Source organism: Stegostoma tigrinum, chromosome 12 (genome assembly GCF_030684315.1).
Source record: "Stegostoma tigrinum isolate sSteTig4 chromosome 12, sSteTig4.hap1, whole genome shotgun sequence".
Taxonomy (NCBI): domain Eukaryota; kingdom Metazoa; phylum Chordata; class Chondrichthyes; order Orectolobiformes; family Stegostomatidae; genus Stegostoma; species Stegostoma tigrinum.
In genome coordinates, this window is record NC_081365.1 from 27952020 (window position 1) to 27972936 (window position 20917).

The 20917-nt window shown below is 36.7% G+C and overlaps 1 protein-coding gene across 9 annotated transcripts in view; it reads right to left on the reverse strand.

Moving 5' to 3' along the window:
- Positions 1-6710: 6710 nt before the first annotated feature.
- Positions 6711-20917, reverse strand: part of tbc1d23 (TBC1 domain family, member 23) — an 83186-nt gene continuing 68979 nt past the window's right edge. For 8 of the 9 annotated variants that reach the window (XM_059650224.1, XM_048540600.1, XM_048540596.1 and 5 more), the window contains 9 exons: positions 20336-20506; positions 19978-20020; positions 15824-15927; positions 15141-15283; positions 14695-14739; positions 11592-11680; positions 10182-10317; positions 9380-9574; positions 6711-7859 (listed from right to left, as the gene is read on the reverse strand). In XM_059650224.1, coding sequence (XP_059506207.1) covers positions 7778-7859; positions 9380-9574; positions 10182-10317; positions 11592-11680; positions 14695-14739; positions 15141-15283; positions 15824-15927; positions 19978-20020; positions 20336-20506 — 1008 coding nt within the window. In that variant the 3' untranslated portion in view covers positions 6711-7777. The remainder of the gene's footprint in view (positions 7860-9379; positions 9575-10181; positions 10318-11591; positions 11681-14694; positions 14740-15140; positions 15284-15823; positions 15928-19977; positions 20021-20335; positions 20507-20917) is intronic. The other variant, XM_048540597.1, reaches the window with a different exon arrangement.

The following is a 20917-nucleotide window of genomic DNA, read 5'->3' on the forward strand; positions in this document are numbered from 1 at the left end:
TGTCCAGCTTCACACTTTATTACCTAGGAAGTTCTTTGCCTTTATTAGCATTCCAAAATGCACCAACACCTGGGATTAAATTCCATTTGCTGCCTGAGCCCACCTGACTGCTTTTTCTGTAGCCTGACTTTCCTCCCTGCTATTTCCGTCAAACTATAATGTCCTCTCTATTTAGTCATGGGAGATGTGTTGCTGTCTAATTCTCCAAAAGGAGAGTCATCCATATTCTGGAGGGTCTGCTGTCAAACGTAGGCTGGATCAAGAAAGCTTACTTTACTAAAAGGCATAGTAAATGAGATGGGTTTTTGTCAATGAACAGCTGTTTCCTGGTCATTGTTAGATGCTCTAATTGCAGGTTGATTATTGAATTCAAATTCCATTATCTTTGATAATCCCACTAGGCCACCACCTCCCCAAGTACCTCCTACACTGGAGTCTGGACAATGTAAACAGCAGGGGATCCAGATCTGAACTGTATAGTACACTATAGTCTTTGACTCAGTCAATTGGACTCTGTTTGCTGCCACCAAGCAAAGTAATTTTGGTTCCAATTTCACTGGATTTTTGGCAGTTGGCCTTGGAAACCTTGTCAAAATCCTGATTGAAGTCCAGGCAGACTGAATCAAGTGAATTACCATTACCCACACATCTGATCAAATTGCAAAATCCAATTAACTTTGGATGTGATCTTTCTTAACTCCTCCTGGCCCCTCCAAATAAGGCTGTATTGATTTTTATCCTTGATTTATTCTTTCTCCTCCAAGTGAGGATTGTTCCCACCATTCCTGAATCATGGTACCTAATTAACTGCCCTCCAGTCTTTTGGCACTCCTGTGACCAGAGAGGACTTAAGACAGCACAGTGGTTCAGTTGTTGGCACTGCTGCCTCAGTGCCAGGGACCCAGGTTTGAGGCTGCCCTCTAGTAACTCACTGGAGTTTGCATGTTTTCCCTGTACCTGCGTGTGTGTCCTCCCACAGTCCAAAGATGTGCAAGTGAGGTGGATTGGCCTTTTTAAATTGCTCTTGGTAGACAGGGATGTACAACTAGGTGGTTTAAACATGGGAATGCAGAGGTTGAGATGGGGTGGGATGCTCTTCAGAGGGTCAGTGTTCATTTGATGGGCCAAAAGGCCTGCTTCCTCACTAGGGAATTCCAGGAAAACTTGTGTCCGAGTCCTTGCAGTCTCATGTCTCAGCAATTTTGGATACTGCCACTGGGTATACTTTCAAGCCTGCTAAAACCCCTCAATGCTAATTTGTTAAACTGCTGTATCTCACTTTCTCCTGTCCCTAATTTTGAGACCTATGTTGGCTTCTGTATTGAGAAAATGGATGTGAATATGCCATTTCAAACTTTAAAACCTCCTAGTGGCTGAGCAAACTCACCATAGTAATATTAAAGTGTGCTTGCTGGAGATCTGAAACACTGACAATTTCTGGAGGAAACCAAACCAGTCTGGCAGCATCTGCAACAAGCAGAGTGTTAACATTAGTCCATTCTGAAAGGTCAGAGGATGCTCATCATGCTGGGTGCTATTATAAAGGATAGCCAGAAGAAAAGGTATAGTGCAGCTAGTAAACTTGTGACAGAATGACTGTAGTTAGAAAAGAATATCTGGTAGTTTCTGAACAGACTGGACCAACTTTAAAAAAAAGTGATTTGGAAGATTAAATTGCACAATGCATTTTGTGATGGCTTCCTATAACAAGTGAAAATAAGTGACAACTATTTTAGGCTGGGTTTTGTGTAATAATGCTGAATTAGATAGTCTAATCTGCTATGCAAAATGATACATTTGTCTATAGCCAAAATAAAAAGAATACCTTCATCTCAAACAAGAATCAGTTAACTATATAGGTCTGAGGGAAGAACATGTAAATTGGAATAGGTATTCAAGGGAATATTTGAATGTTCTTAAATTTAATGTTCCACTGTAAAACAACTCAGTAGAAAGATTTATTTAAGTTTTTTTTTGAAGGAACTGTTGTACTGGAAAGCTCTTAACATTGCAAAGAATAGCAATAAGCCTAAGGAGCTGAGTTTTTTAAAATCAAAGTTTGATGTAGAAGGAACAGTAGATATGACACCGACTTAAAAGTCATTCAAGAAGCATTGACTCCAGATACCCTAAAACAATGACACACCAGACAAAGCATAGATAAGATTACCACACACTGCTGTCCTTCAGCTGATAGCTGTGGAATAGTCTTGGAGGAAGCACTGAGGATGCCAAGAATACAGCATGTACTCAGTGAAGGATTAGCATCAAACACCAAGAGCAGTTTGGTGACAGTGAAGCTAGTCAAGTCCTAAAGGATATCATTGGTAGACTGGGTCTGCAGTAGGTGGTGAGGAGACCAGTGAGGAAAAGCATACTTGACCTTATTCTCACCAATCTGTCTGCTACAGAAGCAAGTGTCCATGACACTGTTTGATAAGTGACTACCCTGGGTGATATAGCCCAGACTTAACACTGGGAATCCTTGAGATAGTGATGTGTGTAATTATCACTGTGCTAAAGTGGGGCAGACTTTGAACAGATCTAGCAACTCGAGACTGGGTATCAGAGGAGGCAATGTGAGCTTTCAGCAGCAGAATCCCACTCCAATACAATCTGCAACCTCATGGTCTGGTATATTCCCCACTCAATCATTACCATCAAGTTGGGGCAGCAACAAAAAGTTCAGGAATATAAGTTAGGAGCAGCACCAGGCATACCTTTTTAAAAAATGAAATGTTAGCCTCTTGTAGCCACAAGGCAGGACCACTTGTGGCCAAATACCATATTGCCTAAGTGATAGAGCTAAACATAAGACAAAAGATAAAGAGTTTGGTCTCTTGAGCCTGCTCCACCAGTCAATAAGATCATGACTGACCCTTTCATGGGCTCAGCTTCACTTACCCACTATCTTGCCTTAAACCCATTCAAAGAGATAGCCTCAACTCCTTTACCAGGCAGGGCAATTCTTTGGATGAACTTCCACCTCAACTCTGTCCTAAATCTGCTGTTATTTTGAGGCTGTGCCCCTTTTTTTTTAGTTTCACCTGCCAGTGGAAACAGCCTCCCTGCATCTATCTTATCTATTCCCTTCATAATTTTCAATGCCTGAGATGGCCTAATGAGATCCCCTTCATTCTTCTAAATTTCAATCTCTCCTCATTAGCCAATCCCCTCAACTCCAGAATCAACTAAGTGAACCTCTCCTGCACCCACTCCAGTGCAGATGTATCTTTTCTCAAGGAAGATCAAAACTGTACACAACATTCCAGGTGTGGCCTCACCAGCAGCCATACAACAGCTGCATAACCTCCCTATTTTTAAATTCCATTCCTGCAGCAATGAAGGAAAACATTTCACTTGCTGCCTTAATTACCTGTTATACCTGCAGACCAAATTGTTGTGATTTATGCATGAGGACATGCAGGTGCCTCTGCACAGCAGCATACTACAATTTTTCACTATTTAAATAATGATCCATTTTGTTGTTATTCCTACCAAAATGAGTAACATCACATTTACCAACATTGTACTCCATCTTCCAGACCCTAGCCTACTCACTTAACCCATCTATATCCCTCTGCAGACTTTGAATCCTCTGCAGTTTGCTCTTGATCGTCGGTCTCATCTGCAAACTTTGACACACTAAACATTGTCCCTCAACTCCAAATCACCTATATAAATTGTAAACAATTGCTGTCCCAACAATGAACCCTGAGTCATGACATGAACCACTGATCAGAAAAGCACTCATTTATCCCTACTTTGTTAACAAATCCCCTATCTATGCCAATACATTATCCCTCACATTGTGCACCCTTATCTTATGCAGCAGTCTTTTGTGTGACAACTTGTCAAATGCCTTCTGGAAATCCAAATATACCACATGCACTTGTTCCATTGTCCACTGTGCTTCTAATACCCTAAAAAACTTACAGTAAATAAATTAAACATAACCTGCCTTTCAAGAACCCACACTGCATCTACCCAGTGGCAAAATTTCTATTGGATGTCTTCTGTAAAGATAGAATGAAGCATTTTTGATTCAAAAATCAACAGATCAGATCTAAGTTCTGTAGTCCAGCCCATTTTTGAATGATGGGTGGACAATTAAACAATTCACAGCAATCTTCAGCCAGAAATGTTGAGTAGCTGCTCCATCTCCTCTAGAGATCCAGCAATGCAGGTGCCAGTCTTCAGTCAATTTAATTCACTCCACGTGATAACAAAAAATGGTTGGAGGCACTAGGTAGAATCATAGAATTCCTGCAGTGTAGAAGCAGGCCATTCAGCCCATCAAGTCCACAGTGACCCTTCAAAGAGCAACCCATCCGGACACAACCCCCTATCCTACATTTCCCATGGCCAATTCACCTAACCTACTTATCTTTGGACTGTTGGATGATACTGGAGTACTTGGAGGAAACCCACGCAGACACAGGGAGAACATGCAAACGCCACACTGAGTTGCCCTAGGGTGGAATTGATCCTGGTTTCCCGGCACTGTAAGGCAGCAGTACTAACCGCTGAGCCACCATGCTGCTAGATGCTGGGTGCTGACAACTTTCTGGTACCAATGCTGATGACTTGTACTCCAGAACTTGCATCATTCTTAACCAAGGTGTTACTGAACAGCTACATGTCAGGGATTGACTGCATGAAGCACAGAATTGCTCAGGTTTGTCCTGTACACAAAAAGCAGGACGAATACAATCTAGCCAATGACTGCCCCATCAGTCTACTCTCGATCATCAGTAAAGTGATGGAAGAGGACATTGATAGAGCTATCCAGCAGCATCTGCTCAGAAACACCCTGCTCTGTGAAACCATTTCGATTCTGCCAGGTTACTCAGCTCTTGGCCTCATTACAGCCCTGGTTCAAACATTCCACTTCTTTCTACACAGATGATGCCTGATCTGCCCAGTGTTTCGTGCATTTTCAGTGCAATTAGATGTATTAAGCTAGGCTTGCTAACTCACCTCACCCAGATGGAAGGGAATGTGTGTACACTGGCAGGGGGGTGGCATTCTCAGCATGCCTCTGAGATTTTCTATGGTTGACCCCTTGGGGCATAATCTGACCAGAAGGTTTACAGAAGAAATCCAGTCAGTCAGGCAGAGCAGAAAAGCCACCACAACAAACTACAAAAAAAACCTACATAAAGCAAAATGAATGTCTTTTTGCTCAAGAGTAGTGCAGTCAGGTAAGATCTGTCGGACAAAATGCCCACCCCTCTACCACGGCACCACACTTGTACTTCTCCGAGAGAGATCAGACACAGTTCACCTTTCAATGTGCAAACTTGTTGCAGAAAGCAACAGTTGGGCTTGCCCTATTGGAGATGTATCCAGATGGAGAAGGGTAGGAATGTCACTTTATACTCAATGGATAAGTTTGATGTGTGCAAATGAATGGAGACATTATCTTACCTTTATCTATGATTAGGCTTGTTTTGGGCTGGAGGGTGAAGGGAGGGGTAATTTGTACAAACGTGGGAGGCATTTGACAGTACCTAGTTGAACTGCCGTTTATAAAACAAAGACACGCATGTTCAAAATGTAAATTTCTTTATTTCTTCTTGATCTAGGATGACGGCAGTAATTGTCATAAGATACAGATGATTAAAATTTAATTTCAGCAATGTCAAGATTTGTAACTATATACAGTTGTCACTACCACCCACGTAAAACATGGACAATCAGCTATTCCCAAATATTCTGTTTGCCTAAACTGATGGATTATGTTGGCACAGGATCTATAGTGTATGCAAAGAAACAGTCAGTCCTGTGATTATTATATCTTCAGAAGGCAAAAGATACCAGAAGACTGAAGTTACATGATGCTGCACACTTTTCTTAAAGTTAACCACCAAACTACAATGGTTAATTTTGTGATATTTTATAAAGGTTGTGGAAGTAAAAAGTGACAAACATTGCAAAGTTAAGTTTGTACAGTGGAAATGCTTTATTTTATGAAAAACCTGTTTGGTCTGCTTTCTTCATTAGGTAGCCATGATGTAGAGGTGCCGTTTTTGGAATAGGGTAGACAAAGCTTTCGGAACTTAGCACCTAACAAAGGGGCATGGTCTGAGAGCTTGTGATTTCAAATAAACCTGGTGTCATGAGAGTTCTGACTTTCTTCATTAGATCATGGGAACTTCCTGGTGGAACAGCTCCGCAGCAGGTAAGCACCCATTGATGCTTTGATCAAATGGTTATTATTCATAGTATGACTTGAGGAAATAAGTGACAGCAAGCCACATGATCACGATAGTCATCACAGTTGAGCTTGGTCTTACGTTTAAACAATGCTCACAGACCTGGAACTCCACAATCACTACATGCAGATTTGGCTTGTTTTGCTCTACTTAGCTTCAACTAACCTAGCACTGATTCAAACAGGTCAGTTAATCAGCAAACCTACTGAGTTATTAATCAAAGCTGTTCATCCAGTTTTACATGACTTAGGAAACTCACTCATCTGGTCAGTTCCCTTGGAATTAGTTTCCAGCAGCATCATCTTTTAGGAAATATTTATCGCCCTCAAGCAGCTGAGGATTCAAATTCAGTTACTGAAAAGTACCATGTTGTAACTGCAGAAACAACCAAGGTAATTAGTGAAATATCATAGATTAAAAATTCACTTCTGATTCAACAGAGATTGTAAAGTTAATAAAAAGTTTCACACAGGTAAGAAAAAAAAAGCAAAAGAGGATCAAGTTGGTTTTATTGTAAAAAAACAGTCTCTATGGATAACAAAAGTATGTTTATAGCAGGCATGCAAGAAGGATAAAGCCAGTAAACATGTAACTGTTGACACTGAACAATTTTGATGGAAAAGAATAGCCATTTGAACAGAATGAAGTCAAAAACTGAATTTCTTTGGGTAATCTCATATTAAGCTTGTGCAAACACATTTATTATAAATACTGTAGTAAGTCAGCCATTAATACTCAAATTACAGTAGTTTGTAAACCAGAAATTCCCAACGTTACCCTTTTGGAATGCAAAATACTGGGTGGGTTAGATTATACTGCGCAGAGTTTTAAGTGACAGATAACTAATTGCAAAAATGAAGATTAAATTCTCCCAGTTTATTTACAGCTGTGTTTCATAAACAGCAGTAAGTGGCATACCAGAACACAAATTTATTTTTACATTCATTTACTGAAAATGACACTACTGAAGTAGACACAAAGTAAAAGTTGCAACAGAAATTTCACAGGGGAGCAGAACTTCAGGGAGAGCATGACCTGAATATGCCTTTTACAGGTGCATATTTATGCTAAAAGCCTGGTGGAAACAGTATTAGTCCTTTAGTATTGTATTAAAAGATGTTGTTTCAAATTAAGGTGCTTAAACATAAACATCCAAGGTAAAGGCTGTTATTTCTACACATTGATTATTAAATCTAAATATGTTAGCCATTAAGGAAACTTCATATCAAACGATTTGGAAAAAAAAACAAATACCTGTATTAACAATTATAAGTTAAGAATGTTCAAATGCACCAAACATTTTGCCTTCAAAATAAGTTTGCCTTTTAGGAGTTTAGTTCTCAAAGAAAGTTCAAACTCTTAGATAATTCCAAGTTTGCTGTGCACCAAACAGAATTTTATGGAACAACCTACAAATCTGTATCAGTTGAGTCAAACTCCAGAAGTTCTGCTACAAACAGAAGTTCTGGTGGGTTAATCATCCAAAGGGAAATGTCCATCATCTTTTGTGTTCTCAGTCTCCTAAGCTTTTGAAGGCAATGTCTTGAGTTGTTTGTTTATCAGCTTTCTAGTGCATCAAGGACTTTCATGATCTGCTGTTTTATGGCTTTAGTTGCATCTCCTGCATTTGGTATCAAATACCTGAAGAAAAATTTTGAAAACAAAACTTGTAAGTATCTGACAACTCAGCATTAACAAGCATAATTTAAAGCAGGTGCCAATTTTGTTTCCCTTACTCTCGTGGTATACAGTGACGCTTGTATAGTAAATAATTGAACCATAGAATTCTCCCAGTCTTTGTGTCCCTTTGGAAATACAGATAACTTATGATTGGTGAATTTAAGAATTCATGGACATAGTAACTGAACATGTGTTATCAATGCTCAAATTCACATGGCATATTATTTTACTAGTGACTGTACAAAGGTAGGATGAAAAGTAGATTGTGCAAGTGTTTTTAGTGGCTGTGGATGTTTTCTATTTTTGATTATGGAATGCTGGTGGAGGTTTCTTATATAACTATACATGAAGCATATTTAGCTATTGTGAATGTGATCAAGGTGTTTTTGTTTACAATTAAATGATGCAGTTAAAGCCATGTTGTCACGTCCAAACCTGTGGCTAAGTCACCAATTTCTAATGGATAACAGAGTCCTAGAAAGTCACAAACTAGTGTTACCAGCTCTGGAACTGCCAGCCCCACCCAGTGCTCCTGGGGCTGTACCCTTACACCAAAGCTTTAAAAAGGATTTAAAAACATTTTATACTTTTCAGAGAAAAATGAAGTGAGTTGTCAAACTTGTTCTACTGGTAAAATATTCAGAACATGAATTAAATGGTACATAAGAGCTTAAGAAATAGGAGCAGGACTAGGTCCTCTGGTCCATCTGGCCTGCTCCAACATTCAGTAAGATCACAGCTGATCTTCTCATGGACTCAGCTCCACTTATTCGCCTGCTCTCCATAACCTTTAATTCCTTTACTGTTGAAAAATCTACTTTTGCCTTAAAAACATTCGAAAAAGGTAGACTCAACTGCTTCACTGAGCAGAGAATTTCACAGATTCACAACCCTTTGGATGAAGAAGTTCCTCTTCAACTCAGTCCTAAATCTGCTCCCTCTTATTTGAGTCTATGGCCCCTAGTTCTAGTTCTTAAGGAATTAATTAACTAATTCAGTCACTGCATCAGTGGCCTTCATGTGATGTTGTGCCTGGTGTGTAAGTGCTCCCCACCCCATCAAAATTCAAAACAACCCATTTTCTAGTTCAATGTGAACATGTTCTGTATGTTCATTGAGATACTGTTTCAAAAATCAGGTAAAAATACCATTAGCTTAAGAATTGTGCACCTTAGTTTGATTAGGAACATACAAAAAATAAATCAAGTAATGTTACTTTGTCCACAGTTTGTTATGTGCTGTGTTTTGATTTTTTTTTTCCTGATTTTCAATTTGCTTAGTACTGGACAGTTCACAAGGTAGGAAACCTTCCAAATGTGGCCCAAGAAGTAAGTTTCTTAAGATTCGTGTAAATAAAAAGCATACCCAACACTTCAGGAAAACTAACTCTACCACTTTAAACGAACATTTTGAGCACAAGAGTTGGAAACATTTTTACTTGGCATCACAGGTTTAAACTCGAAGTAAATTTATAATCTTACCTTTCCACAGCCAAGATCTCTACTGGTGAGGCATTACTGTTTCCAAATTTAAACGTAATTAGCTCTGGGTGCTTTTTCTTGGACGTAATTTTCACCATTGAGGTCAGGGCCTGCCGTGACTGAATGTAAGCAAATCCTTTTCGAGATGGCATTTCTCGCAAACAGTACATGTGAGTTGCTGTTACCAGAAGGTGACTTAAAAGAAGTAAAAAAAAAATTTGTTATGTTTTGAGCATCCAATCTGTTTTATCCTGGAAATAATGATTTACAACCAACTCCAGTAATTTGAAGAATTAATAAAAGCTTATGCATTTAGGCAATTTATTCTGAGATGGGGGAGCATTTTACAGTAGTAAAATTCAGTCTAACAGGTCTATATTTGCCAGAGGCTCTTCAAAATGAATCCATCAATTCACCATACAAGATGTCTCTGATGTTATCAATGTTAACCAGCAACAATACTACATATCTATATTGATAACATGCGCCAGCCCTTCCAAGACTAGTGCAACTGAGAATTGGGCATGAATGAGCAATGATTTGACAATATTTCTTGACCTATGTCAACTATATCAAAACTCTTCTTTAAAATAAACTCAGGCATCACAGTGAATAACTTTGTAATCATGAGTTTAAAGAGACTCATCATGAGACAGTTGAAGTGTAATGCAAAAGGCATCAAATCCTTTACGAATGTACACATTAAAAAGTCTTAAATAAGATGTATGCATTTTGGTGTAGATATGTTTCATTTTCAAAGTGCCTTAAATGCAACTGAACTTGTAGATTTGCCATTACATACCTTGGAAACATATGTCCTGTTTCTTTCACCTCATCACAAGGAAAGTGGTATTTAACATCAGGCTTGTTCACCCATGTCTGAATATTCACCATCTCCTTCCGATCATCATCGGACATAGAAGAACTGTCAATTTCATCTGTTAAAACAAAATGGACAGAAAGGTCTAACGATGAATGTACTCTTTAAAATGCAAAGAACCATGAAGAATATTTCTAATTAGCAATCTGCACATAATTCTGGTTATATATCTGAAAGTAAAGCTACATGTGTAAATGTCATGCAGTACTGATAGAATCTGTTATATAAACAACCAAAACTTGAATTTGGTATCTATCACTAAGGATCAAATTTTATTCTGTATTTTTCTTATATAGAATGTAGAATACAACAGGAGTCCAGTCATCAAGCCAGTGCCTGTTTTGAGAAGTTCATCTAAGAAGGGCTTGAAACTCTGCTCTCTTCTCCTTGCTGCATTCCCAAGTCAGTTGCACCTTCAAGAGAAAGTGGTAATGATAGTGGAATTTGCATCCTCTCAGCCCAAGCAAAAACCCATTCAATGAATGAATAGAAAAAGGGTTTCAGAGTTCTATCTATTCATTTATTTCCAAACTGAAAGATACAATTTCCAACATTTGAATATAAAATGATCTTTATGAAACACGAATGACAAATCAGTAAAGGTAGCCGAGAGGACCCAAACTCCAAAGCATTTTGTTTTTTCTCAGCAAAGCTAGTGAGACTGAAATTTTGCTTACTATGTAGTGCATCATGTTACTTGTGGAAGTAAACCAGAGTAAAGAATGGAATGTGGCAGTTTTTATCTTTGATCTGTATTGACTCAGTTAATTTAATACAAAACAGCTGATAGAATGTTACTAACAGTTAATGTGTTCATGGGCTAAGATGATTAAAACAAGAAAGTTATTGCTTGCAAATTCTATTCAGTGTGCTCTCACTGGAAATGGGACACAACTTTTGTACCTAGGTACAGTGCTCTCAATAGCATGCCATCACCCCTTGTCTTGCTCATATGTGAAAGGTCACTTGCCCAATTTATCTGAAGACCACTGTTGCCAATGAAGCCATTTGACACTATTTTTAAAATTCTTCCTTTATCACATAAGTAAGATTTCACCAAAATGCATGAATTAACCTGCCAGACATAACAGGCATATGAACAGATGAAGCAATGACAGTTGAAACACAATTGCAAGTTTGAACCACCCCCTCAGCAAATTACCAAAACATTATTTTAACTCCAAATATATTTTTGGGCTGAAGTCTGTTTAAAAAAAAGGGAAAAAAAAATCTCAAACTTGAATCAAATGTTCTGATGAATATTCCAAGTTGAAAACAGCAGTTACAATGTCTGATATTAATTGGTGAACTTGCAGTTACGAATTTAATTACCTGTATCATACTCCTCTTCATCTGCAATACTGAAGACAGGCTTTACCCCCCGATAGGGTTTTCCTACCCTGTCACTGCTGCTCACATGCCTGAGTAAGATCAAAATCCAAAAACTTCAGCACAAACTGTGTTAGTCACAGAACATTCAAAGTGTTAAACTGATGAAATGCCTTCAACAATATTCCCTACATATCGAAAACCACAATCCTCCACAAATAAACATATCATTATAAAAGTTATGGTTTTAGAAAAAGGAACACATTTTAACAAATACAAATTTAGCCTGTATCTAAACAGAGGAGTTAAGTTAGCATTTAGTTGTTTTGCGAAAGAATTTTGGAAATTTCAAGGTGTTATTAGTTGCATACTCCAAGATTTTTAGATCACCTTGCCTTTTTTCCAAACTTTAGATGCTTCTGAATGAGTTGCAAGTTACGATGTTAGGTCAGGAGAAGGTGATCACCACTAGGATGTAAAAATGGGGAAGCATGAAGACCTTTCGTAAAGAATTTGGAAATAAGTTTCACTGATTGAGGTCTACAAAATCATGAGGGGTATAGACAGGGTGGGTAGCAAGAAGCTTTTTCCCCCCCCAGAGTGGGGGACTCAATTACATGGGATCATGAGTCCAAAGTGAGAGGAGGAAAGTTTAAGGGAGATATGCGTGGAAAGTTCTTTACACAGAGGGTGGTGGATGCCTGGAATGCGTTGCCAGCGGAGGTGGTGGGTGCAGACACGTTAGTGTCTGTTAAGATGTATCTGGACAGGTACATGGATGGGCAGGGAGCAAAGGGATACAGACCCTTAGAAAATAGATGACAGGTTTAGACGGAGGATCTCAATCGGCGCAGGCTTGGAGGGCCGAAGGGCCTGTTCCTGTGCGGTAATTTTCTTTGTTCAGACACGACAGCATTATAGCGTGGTTCATTTAACTTTAAAACACAATTATGGTGACTGATCAGTAGTCCAATGTGCATATTAGGAATGGATTATATGGCAGGTCAGGGCTGTCTGAGATTGGTGAAGCGTCAATAAAATAAATTAGGTATGTTTATAGGCTTAAAACATGAGCATTATCTGTACATCAAATTATCCACAAAATCTTCTGAGAAAGAAACAAGAATGTAGCAAAAGACTTGAGTACACTGGGATTACAACAGGAGTCAGGCTGATTGCATAGCTAAAGAAGTGCACAAAGAACCAAGAACACTAAAAAAAACACTATTGCATGAGGTGCATTTTCAAATATTTCGAATAATCTTTCCTGTAACTGAGAGTTGCATGACACTGAGCATTTTCTGTAGTATATAAAAAATAAGCATATTAGCAAAATTACAAAAGCATTTTTGTTAGTGAGGCAAAGTGTAGAATTGCAGAACCATGTAACTCAGCCATGAATGCATCAGCTAGAATATATTTCGGTATTTATGACCACAAATAACTAAATTCTTTGAACAGAAAATAAGACTTTAGTGCAATCATTAATACAAGGCTTCATAATTCACACAATCTGAACTTTGTTCATGTTCATTTTCACTGGAAGTCCTAAAAATCTAACTTGTATAGTGCACTAATAATCCAGAGTATTCACGCCAAGTGTGATGCCAAACTACATGCACACGGTGCCTCCATATGTAAAAGTGCCAAAGGTGCTGAAGGGTGGTATCTTCAAGAGAAAACCTGACAGAGTGGAAGGTGGGATATTCAGAGGGATGACCAAAATAATGGTGAAAGAAAGCGGTCAGGAGTTGGGTCGTGAGAAGGAGAGATGGGCACAAAGATCAGTGCTGTTCTGGTTGGTTTGGAGGTGCTTTGTGTGAGAATACAAAGATGAGAATTTTACATTTGAAATGTTGGGAACTGAAATCAACAAGATCTGGGTATTGAGCAGATGGGACAATATATGTTTTTAACAGGAGTCATAAAGGGCAGAAAACCTTGGAACAGTCAAGTCTGGAGATGAAATGGGCATGGATTCTGATTTTAGCATAGCCGAGGATGGGCCAGCTCCTAGGTAAACGGTGGTAATACATTGAGTCTAGGCGTACACTGAAAGATTGAGACCAAGGGCTACAGGAAATTAGATGATGGAACTTACCAAGGGTCAGTGCCCTTAGGAGAAGAAAAGGAAGTCGGAAGTTAAGACATTATTTAGCATAAATGAAGTGAAGTTTAATTAAGCAGGTGAAAATCTTGACTTTTAAAAATTCTTATGATGCTGAAAAACAGAAATTGGTCTTTCAGAACTAAAACAAAATTAATCAGCAAATTAATTTAAAAGACTAAGTGCAACTGACAGACAAAACTGAGAGATTTGATACTACATTGAGTCAATGTCTGTAACTAACTCTTGAACATCTGTGGAAATATTGATTACCAAGCTTTATAATGAAGACTGAAGCTATGGAGTATACAGTTTTAATCGCATTTTTATTTTTGAGAAACAAGCTGACACTAGATTTAAATAGCAACATTCAACCTAATCTCCAGATAGATTCAAAGTTTTTTTTTGATCCTTCAACAGCAAACATTTTTCTTAAAATGCTTGTATACCAATAATCAAATAACAGCAGCTAAACCAGTAAGGCTGTTTTAAACAGGAACATTCTTGAAAAAGGTAGTCAGCTTACTTTATTTAAAATGTCAATAGATTTTAAGAGGTTGATTGTATATTTGGTATTTACATAAAAGACTCATTACAACAAAAACATGGAATTAGGCCACAGGTCAACCAAGATCTCACTGAATGGTAGAACAGGTTTTTGGAGCTGAATTGCCTATTCCTGTTCCTATATATCTATGAATGCCAAAACGGACAGTGAAATTCTCTAATAACAGGTGGAGTGCTCTGCAACATTTCCAAGATGGCACAGAAGGTCGTATACATTCAAGAACATATATGTACAATTTCAGGGCATAGTTCTACCGTGAAGTACCGATGCTGAATACATGAACTTATTTATTTGGTTTATCTAAGATATCTCTGAAGGGTTAAAAATGCTGCAGCAAAGCAACAGTAAATGGCCAAAGTAGGAAAGCCTTGTACAGCATGCTGAAGTACACAGGCCAGAGAGTTGGCAAGCTATTCTCAACACCGTCTTACCAATTGAGGTTCACTTTTTCTGGCCAAGGAACTTGAAAAGCCATTCTATATTCATTAATAATAGAAAACAAAACAAATGGCAATAATTTTAAATAGAAAGAAAAAGCTTAGAAATGAAAGCTTAGTCACATTAAAAAATTGTTCCAAAAGGCACTCTAAATTTCACCTAATGCATTTGCATACGTATAGCTCATTGTGCCATCTTCAAATACGTAAATACATACACACATCAGAACTGTAAATTTGCTTCTGATTTTGAAGCAACTCCTCAACATGCACTTAAATTTGTTGAAGTGAAATATTTAACATGAACATGTAATAAAATGTATTTTGCTTTAAAAAATCCTACTGCTAGAAAAAACTATTTGCTAACATAGAAACTCACAATTTGGTCTTTACAAAAGCCAATGTAGAATAAAATATAATTTTCAACATTACTACATTACCTTTCAACTGGTGTTGATGTATTCTCGATGAAACTGATCACTTTCTCTTTTACGTTCACAGATTTGGATTTAAGAGCAAAAGTCATTTTATTTACTAATGACTTGACTCCCCTTCCATCACCTGAGCCATTTGGGGAGTCGCCCTGCAAAAGCATTTAATCAAACATGATTATAGTAACCCCAAAAAGCAGCATGAGCAACATGATTGTGTGCTTTACTATTTCTTAGCAGAGTTATTCTGCAGGAAATATTTAGAACGTGAAGCACATGCTTTTATAAACTTTTATAAACTTTTATCTTACTGCTGCAGTGAGTGTTACCTCAAACTATTTAACTATTTTAATATGTTTAATGAAAGGATGCTGAGAAGACATCAGTTTTTTATTGAACAAAAGGTACAGTCCATTTAAAATTGAAAAATAATACAAAGCATTCCCTCATGACACAGACTAAAGTAAAATATTGTACGTGAAAATTTGAAGAGTCTCACAATGCAATATCCCCAACTGTGAACCAAAAGATAGTTTCCACTTGAATCAATGCTGGGTTTACAAAAGAAGTTGTACTTTAAATGCTGTCTGGATTCATGCAAGTATAGTTCAATAAATTTTCACCTATTTAACCTAACCCTTTTTAAAGAAAATATTTCAAAGAAGACAATGAAATAACAAATATATACTTACATCTGAAGAGATACTTCCACGAGATCCAGACGTACTAACAATCCAGTGACCATAGCCATTTTCTGGACCATCTACATTTATGTCTACAAGGTGCTGCTGTAATGCTGCAAGACAGGGCAGCTTACAGATACTGATAATGATCACCAAACTGTCCAATCTTACTTCAATAATAGTCTTCATAAATCTCAATACAAAGAGAACACTGTTCATCAGAACAACCTTTTAATTCAGTCAGACTACACAGTACCTAATTATCAATCTTGGTTAGTCATTTTATTCATTTAATTATCAGCTGGCACGTATTAATATTGTTTCTTCATTTCAAGTGACCACTTAATTGGTTGATTTAACAGTTACAGCAATTGTGACAGATTAATTGGACATTTTATCATCAGAAACAGAACTATTAAATTAATCTACCTAACTATGCTTAAGAAAGGATATCAGCCTGGAGATCTGGCATCTAGATCAACAGAAAATAAACTGTATCCTATAGGGTTTGCATTTACTTTCTATTTTTGGAGAATAATGATTTACATTCACATTTTAATCAATATTTGCATGATTATACAAAATGGGGAATCCCAACTGTACATGTTCTGATAATTTGAACAATAATCCTAAAATATAGTATTGCAGGATGATCACAACCACACCTCTTGAACCTTAAAGTTGAAGGATTGCATGAAATCAAAACGCACTAGGGGACAAAATCGACAAAAAGCATATTAATTGACAAATGACATGTCCTGTTTATTTGAAGTTGGTCTCTTACAAGTTAAGCAACACATCTTCACATGAAGGCCAGTACAAGTATGGCAGTGCCTTCCAGCAAAAGCAGTAGGTCATTGCTCACAGTTTATACTAAGTGTTTTGAAGGAACCTCTATTGTCTCAAGATGGAATACGGTCAGAAGCAGCAAAGCGTTTCTGAGGGGAACAGCATATGTTCTATGGAGGTAGTTTCTGGTGGAGATAATGATCTGTTGAAATCCTAAATGATATGTTCACCATTAGAAATTTCAGACCAATTAGCCACAAAGAATTTGGTGGAATTCATCATAAATGGCAATTAAATTCAATTCTCAACGGGATATTTCTGAGAATGTGGATTGAGCATATTCAGAACAAACATTTATTCAAATTACTTGAGACATTTAAGGTGAATTAATAACATCACAAACGTTCACAGTAAAGCACTGGGATTGCACAAATGCTGTAATTTCCACAACATCTCACATGGGAGGGTGGTATTTCAGCTGGCTGATCCCTTGATCAAACGTAAAAAAAGCAAAGGTCAAATCCTTAATTTTCTTTTCCAGTAGAAACAATGTGAAATACTGTCAATGCCAAGATTGACTGCTCTAAATGTGAGTGAAGCATTGCAAAAGCAAAATACTGCAAATGCTGGAAAACTGAAATAAAAATAAGAGCAGGAACAGGTCATGCACCATCAATGGACAGAAACAGTTAGTGTTCCAGGCTGATCATCTTTCAATGAGAAAAGAGCATTGCATACACTTACAGATTAAGTTAAAAGGCAAAGCGCCATAGCAATGTTAGTACATTTACTTCTTTTCCAAATGCTGCAGGCTTATATTTTTGATCATTTGGAGTCCTCAGTTTCTAGTTCTCGATGATAACTAAGCTTAAATTTCCAGTTTGCAGATCTTCTAGCTTGGCACTCATATTAGAGAACAGATGACAATCATAAGGCATTAATTATAAATGATATCACCAACCTATATTTTATAAAACAGAGAGCTAAAAAGCAGGATAATTTTATATCTAGTATCAAATTTAAGAGAAAGCATGATATTTAGACACTTCTTTTGCAGTCTGCAACAATGATTAGAGAGGCTGTATTAAAGAAAGAACTGGTTCAATCCACACACTGAATCAGGTGATTTCAACCAAGGCAATGAGTGAGGAAGATCATCTGTCTGTGGAGGTCGTTTTTAGAGGAATAATGACCTGCATCACCATCCTTGTATAGTGATTTGAAAGCCCTCTAACAATCCATTAAACACTTTAAAAGTTGTCACTTGCTTCCACAAATGTTTGCCAATTAACTATCTCTGTTGTTACCTTGGAATAAAGCTTCTCAAGTTACTTACATACTGACAATTTTGTGCAATCTGAAAATGATAATTTGTTAATAACTTACTTCTGAGTTGGTGCACCAACTATAATATCAGCAAACACAATTTATCAATGTAGCATATTTCCTACATTTCATGACTGTTGCATGTCTGAAAATAAAAAAGGTTGTTCTGGGACAGTCTCGATGTTCATGATAAACAAAATAATAGATCAAGTCTGAGTTGAAGGATGAGATTGTTTCAAGAATAATGATTTCAAATAAAAGAAAGGGAGCAGCTTCCAACAGCAACCAAGGACACCAAATGTATCAGAGTCTTCCCACAGTGTTTTGTATTTTTTTTTAAAAGTTCTAAAGCAAAGGAAATTTACAGTTGGAGATAAGAGGGATACATGTTTAAAATAACAGTCACTATAATTATAATTTTAAGGTGGTAGGATATGAAATTCAACATGGGGTACAATTATAGAACTTCTATAAATAAATCCAGATAGGATAACTATAAAATAATTATAACTGGCGAAATCTAGATATATTAATTAATAAAAATTGGGAGTGTGTTTTAAACATCTTGTAGCTGAAAAAAGGACTATAAAAAGTGGAGCATTTTGCCACTTGGTAGGGAAGAAAACCGCTCTCAATCACCTTTCATATTTGGACTGGTTATCCATAAAATGAGATTTCACCTCTTATAGACTTAAAGAAAAAGTGTGTTCAACTGACTTGGTACACTATCACAAAATTATAAATGTTTTTCAGATGTTCACAGTTGCAAACTGCCATTTAGAAGTAGTATGGGTGCTGAATACAGTTAAATATCTGAACATTTGAACAAAAGTGATCCTGGAAATATTAGAAGACATTGTGGAGCTGTCAAACTTTTTTGTGACTCAGTATCTAGCATGAGTTCATCTTTAACATAGTAACATAGTAACTACAGAAACAGAAAATAGAATTTCTGTTCAGATGTAAAAATGTTAGTTAAATTGCCATATGCCATTATTATCTATGCTGATCTTTTTAATATTTACATTGACAATTTAATGCAAGAATAATTTAAATGATGAGAAATCACAGTACAGATAGTAAAGATAAATCACATAACTGGGGAATACACAGTGAAGAGATTCAGATATCAGTTATCCATTCCCCGCTATTCAAATGCAACAAGGCTTATATTTATTGTATAATGTTGAATTGATAAAAGTCAGTCATCCATAGACCTAAGCTTTAGTCAAAGCATTTGGAATTTTCTATACTTTTTCATGATTCTTTCACACTATTTATTTTAAAGGAAGTCAAATATAATCCCTTTTACTTAAACCATAAAGTCCTTTACTGAAAACACTGAAGTAAGACTCTGCATCAGAAAACAGCAGGCTAATTGACAAGAAATAAAATTAAGTTTTTTTAAAAGGGCAATAACATCAATCCACTAAAATGCTGAAGGATAAAGATTACAAATAAATAATACAATGACTATAATGGAACACAAGGAGCAAATACACAATGTAAAGCAAAAATAACAAAATAGCTGCTGAGGAATGGAAACACATTCATACAAAAAAAACCTGAAAATGTTGAGCTTCAACAATTGCAAACTTGTTAGAATTTTATAGGAAGGAAATACTATAATTAAAACCCTCTCAGATTACAAAAAGCATGTAAAAAATTGCATTACTTAACATTACAATTATTTGCTTAAAGGTTAGTTTCCAATATTTATATCCATGAGAATACCTTGGCAAAGTCTAATAAGCACGCAATTTCAAATGGTGGAAAGACTGAACTTTATCTATTTACCGTAAAGGATAGAGATAAATGAAATTATAATTTTCTGTCAATTAAATTAATATAGAATTGTTTGTACAAAATAGAACTATTTATGATATACTTTATGTTTTCCAACAAAAATGAAGTAAAGAAACAGATTTAATCAAACAAAGACATTGGTCAATATCTTCAATACAGGTGCAATATTAAACAGGTTTGTTTTGGGGCATCAGGTCTTCGTTGAATGAGAAGAGCTAACATTCAAAAATTTGAGAACTTACCTATAAAGCCCCCTCTGGCAATGCTAACATACTCCTTGTTTTTCTAGAATACAGAAACAAAATAAAAAATGCTTGAAAATTGCCCTTTAATATGGAATATAAATGCATAACCTGTAAGGATATAATCAATTTATTATATAACGATACAGGCTGGCAAGAGCAAAGATAATGATTAAGGTTATCAAGTTTAAATTATACAAAGTGCAATAATTGTATATCTCTGGTGTTTCGATCGATCCTTTGAAAACAATAATGTGAAGTTGAGCTAAGACACATGCTAAGCATGCAAACAACACAAATTAGGCCCACAAGCAGAAACAGGACTGATGCTGAAGTTTGTGGTCAAATGTCCAGTCACCTGTAGAAAATGGGCCAGCACCATGTTCATATACATGTCTTCTTCTTCTCGGCCACTTCCCATGAAGCACAGATGTTCCCCACTTGCGACTGACCCTGACTCGATGGATTGTTTCTGTGCTTCCAAAAGGGACTTAACTGAAAGTGCAAACTCTGCTGGGTTCTGCAGCATCTGTGGAAAATGATAAATTGCTAAATGAATTGAAAGAAAAACAAAAACTGTTTATAGGTTGCAGTTACATTTCATTCTAAATTAAAATTATCACAGTATATGCAATCAAAGTGATGTTTTATCTTTAAATTTCATTGAAGTTTACCAGAAAATAACTTTCGGTCAAAATTTTTAAAACTTAAGAAAATGGCTACTTACTTGTTTTCCAGTGATAACTTCCTAGTCTTAGATTATCTAGATAATCATATCATTACATTTCAACAAAGAAATGCATATAGTACTCGTAATTCCCAATCTACATACTTATTACTTAACAAAGAAAATAGTCAGCTAGCCTGACCACTTCTTTCAGGCTTGCTATTTCAATAATTACACTTTCTAGCTCCATTTATATTATATGTCGCAATGTTT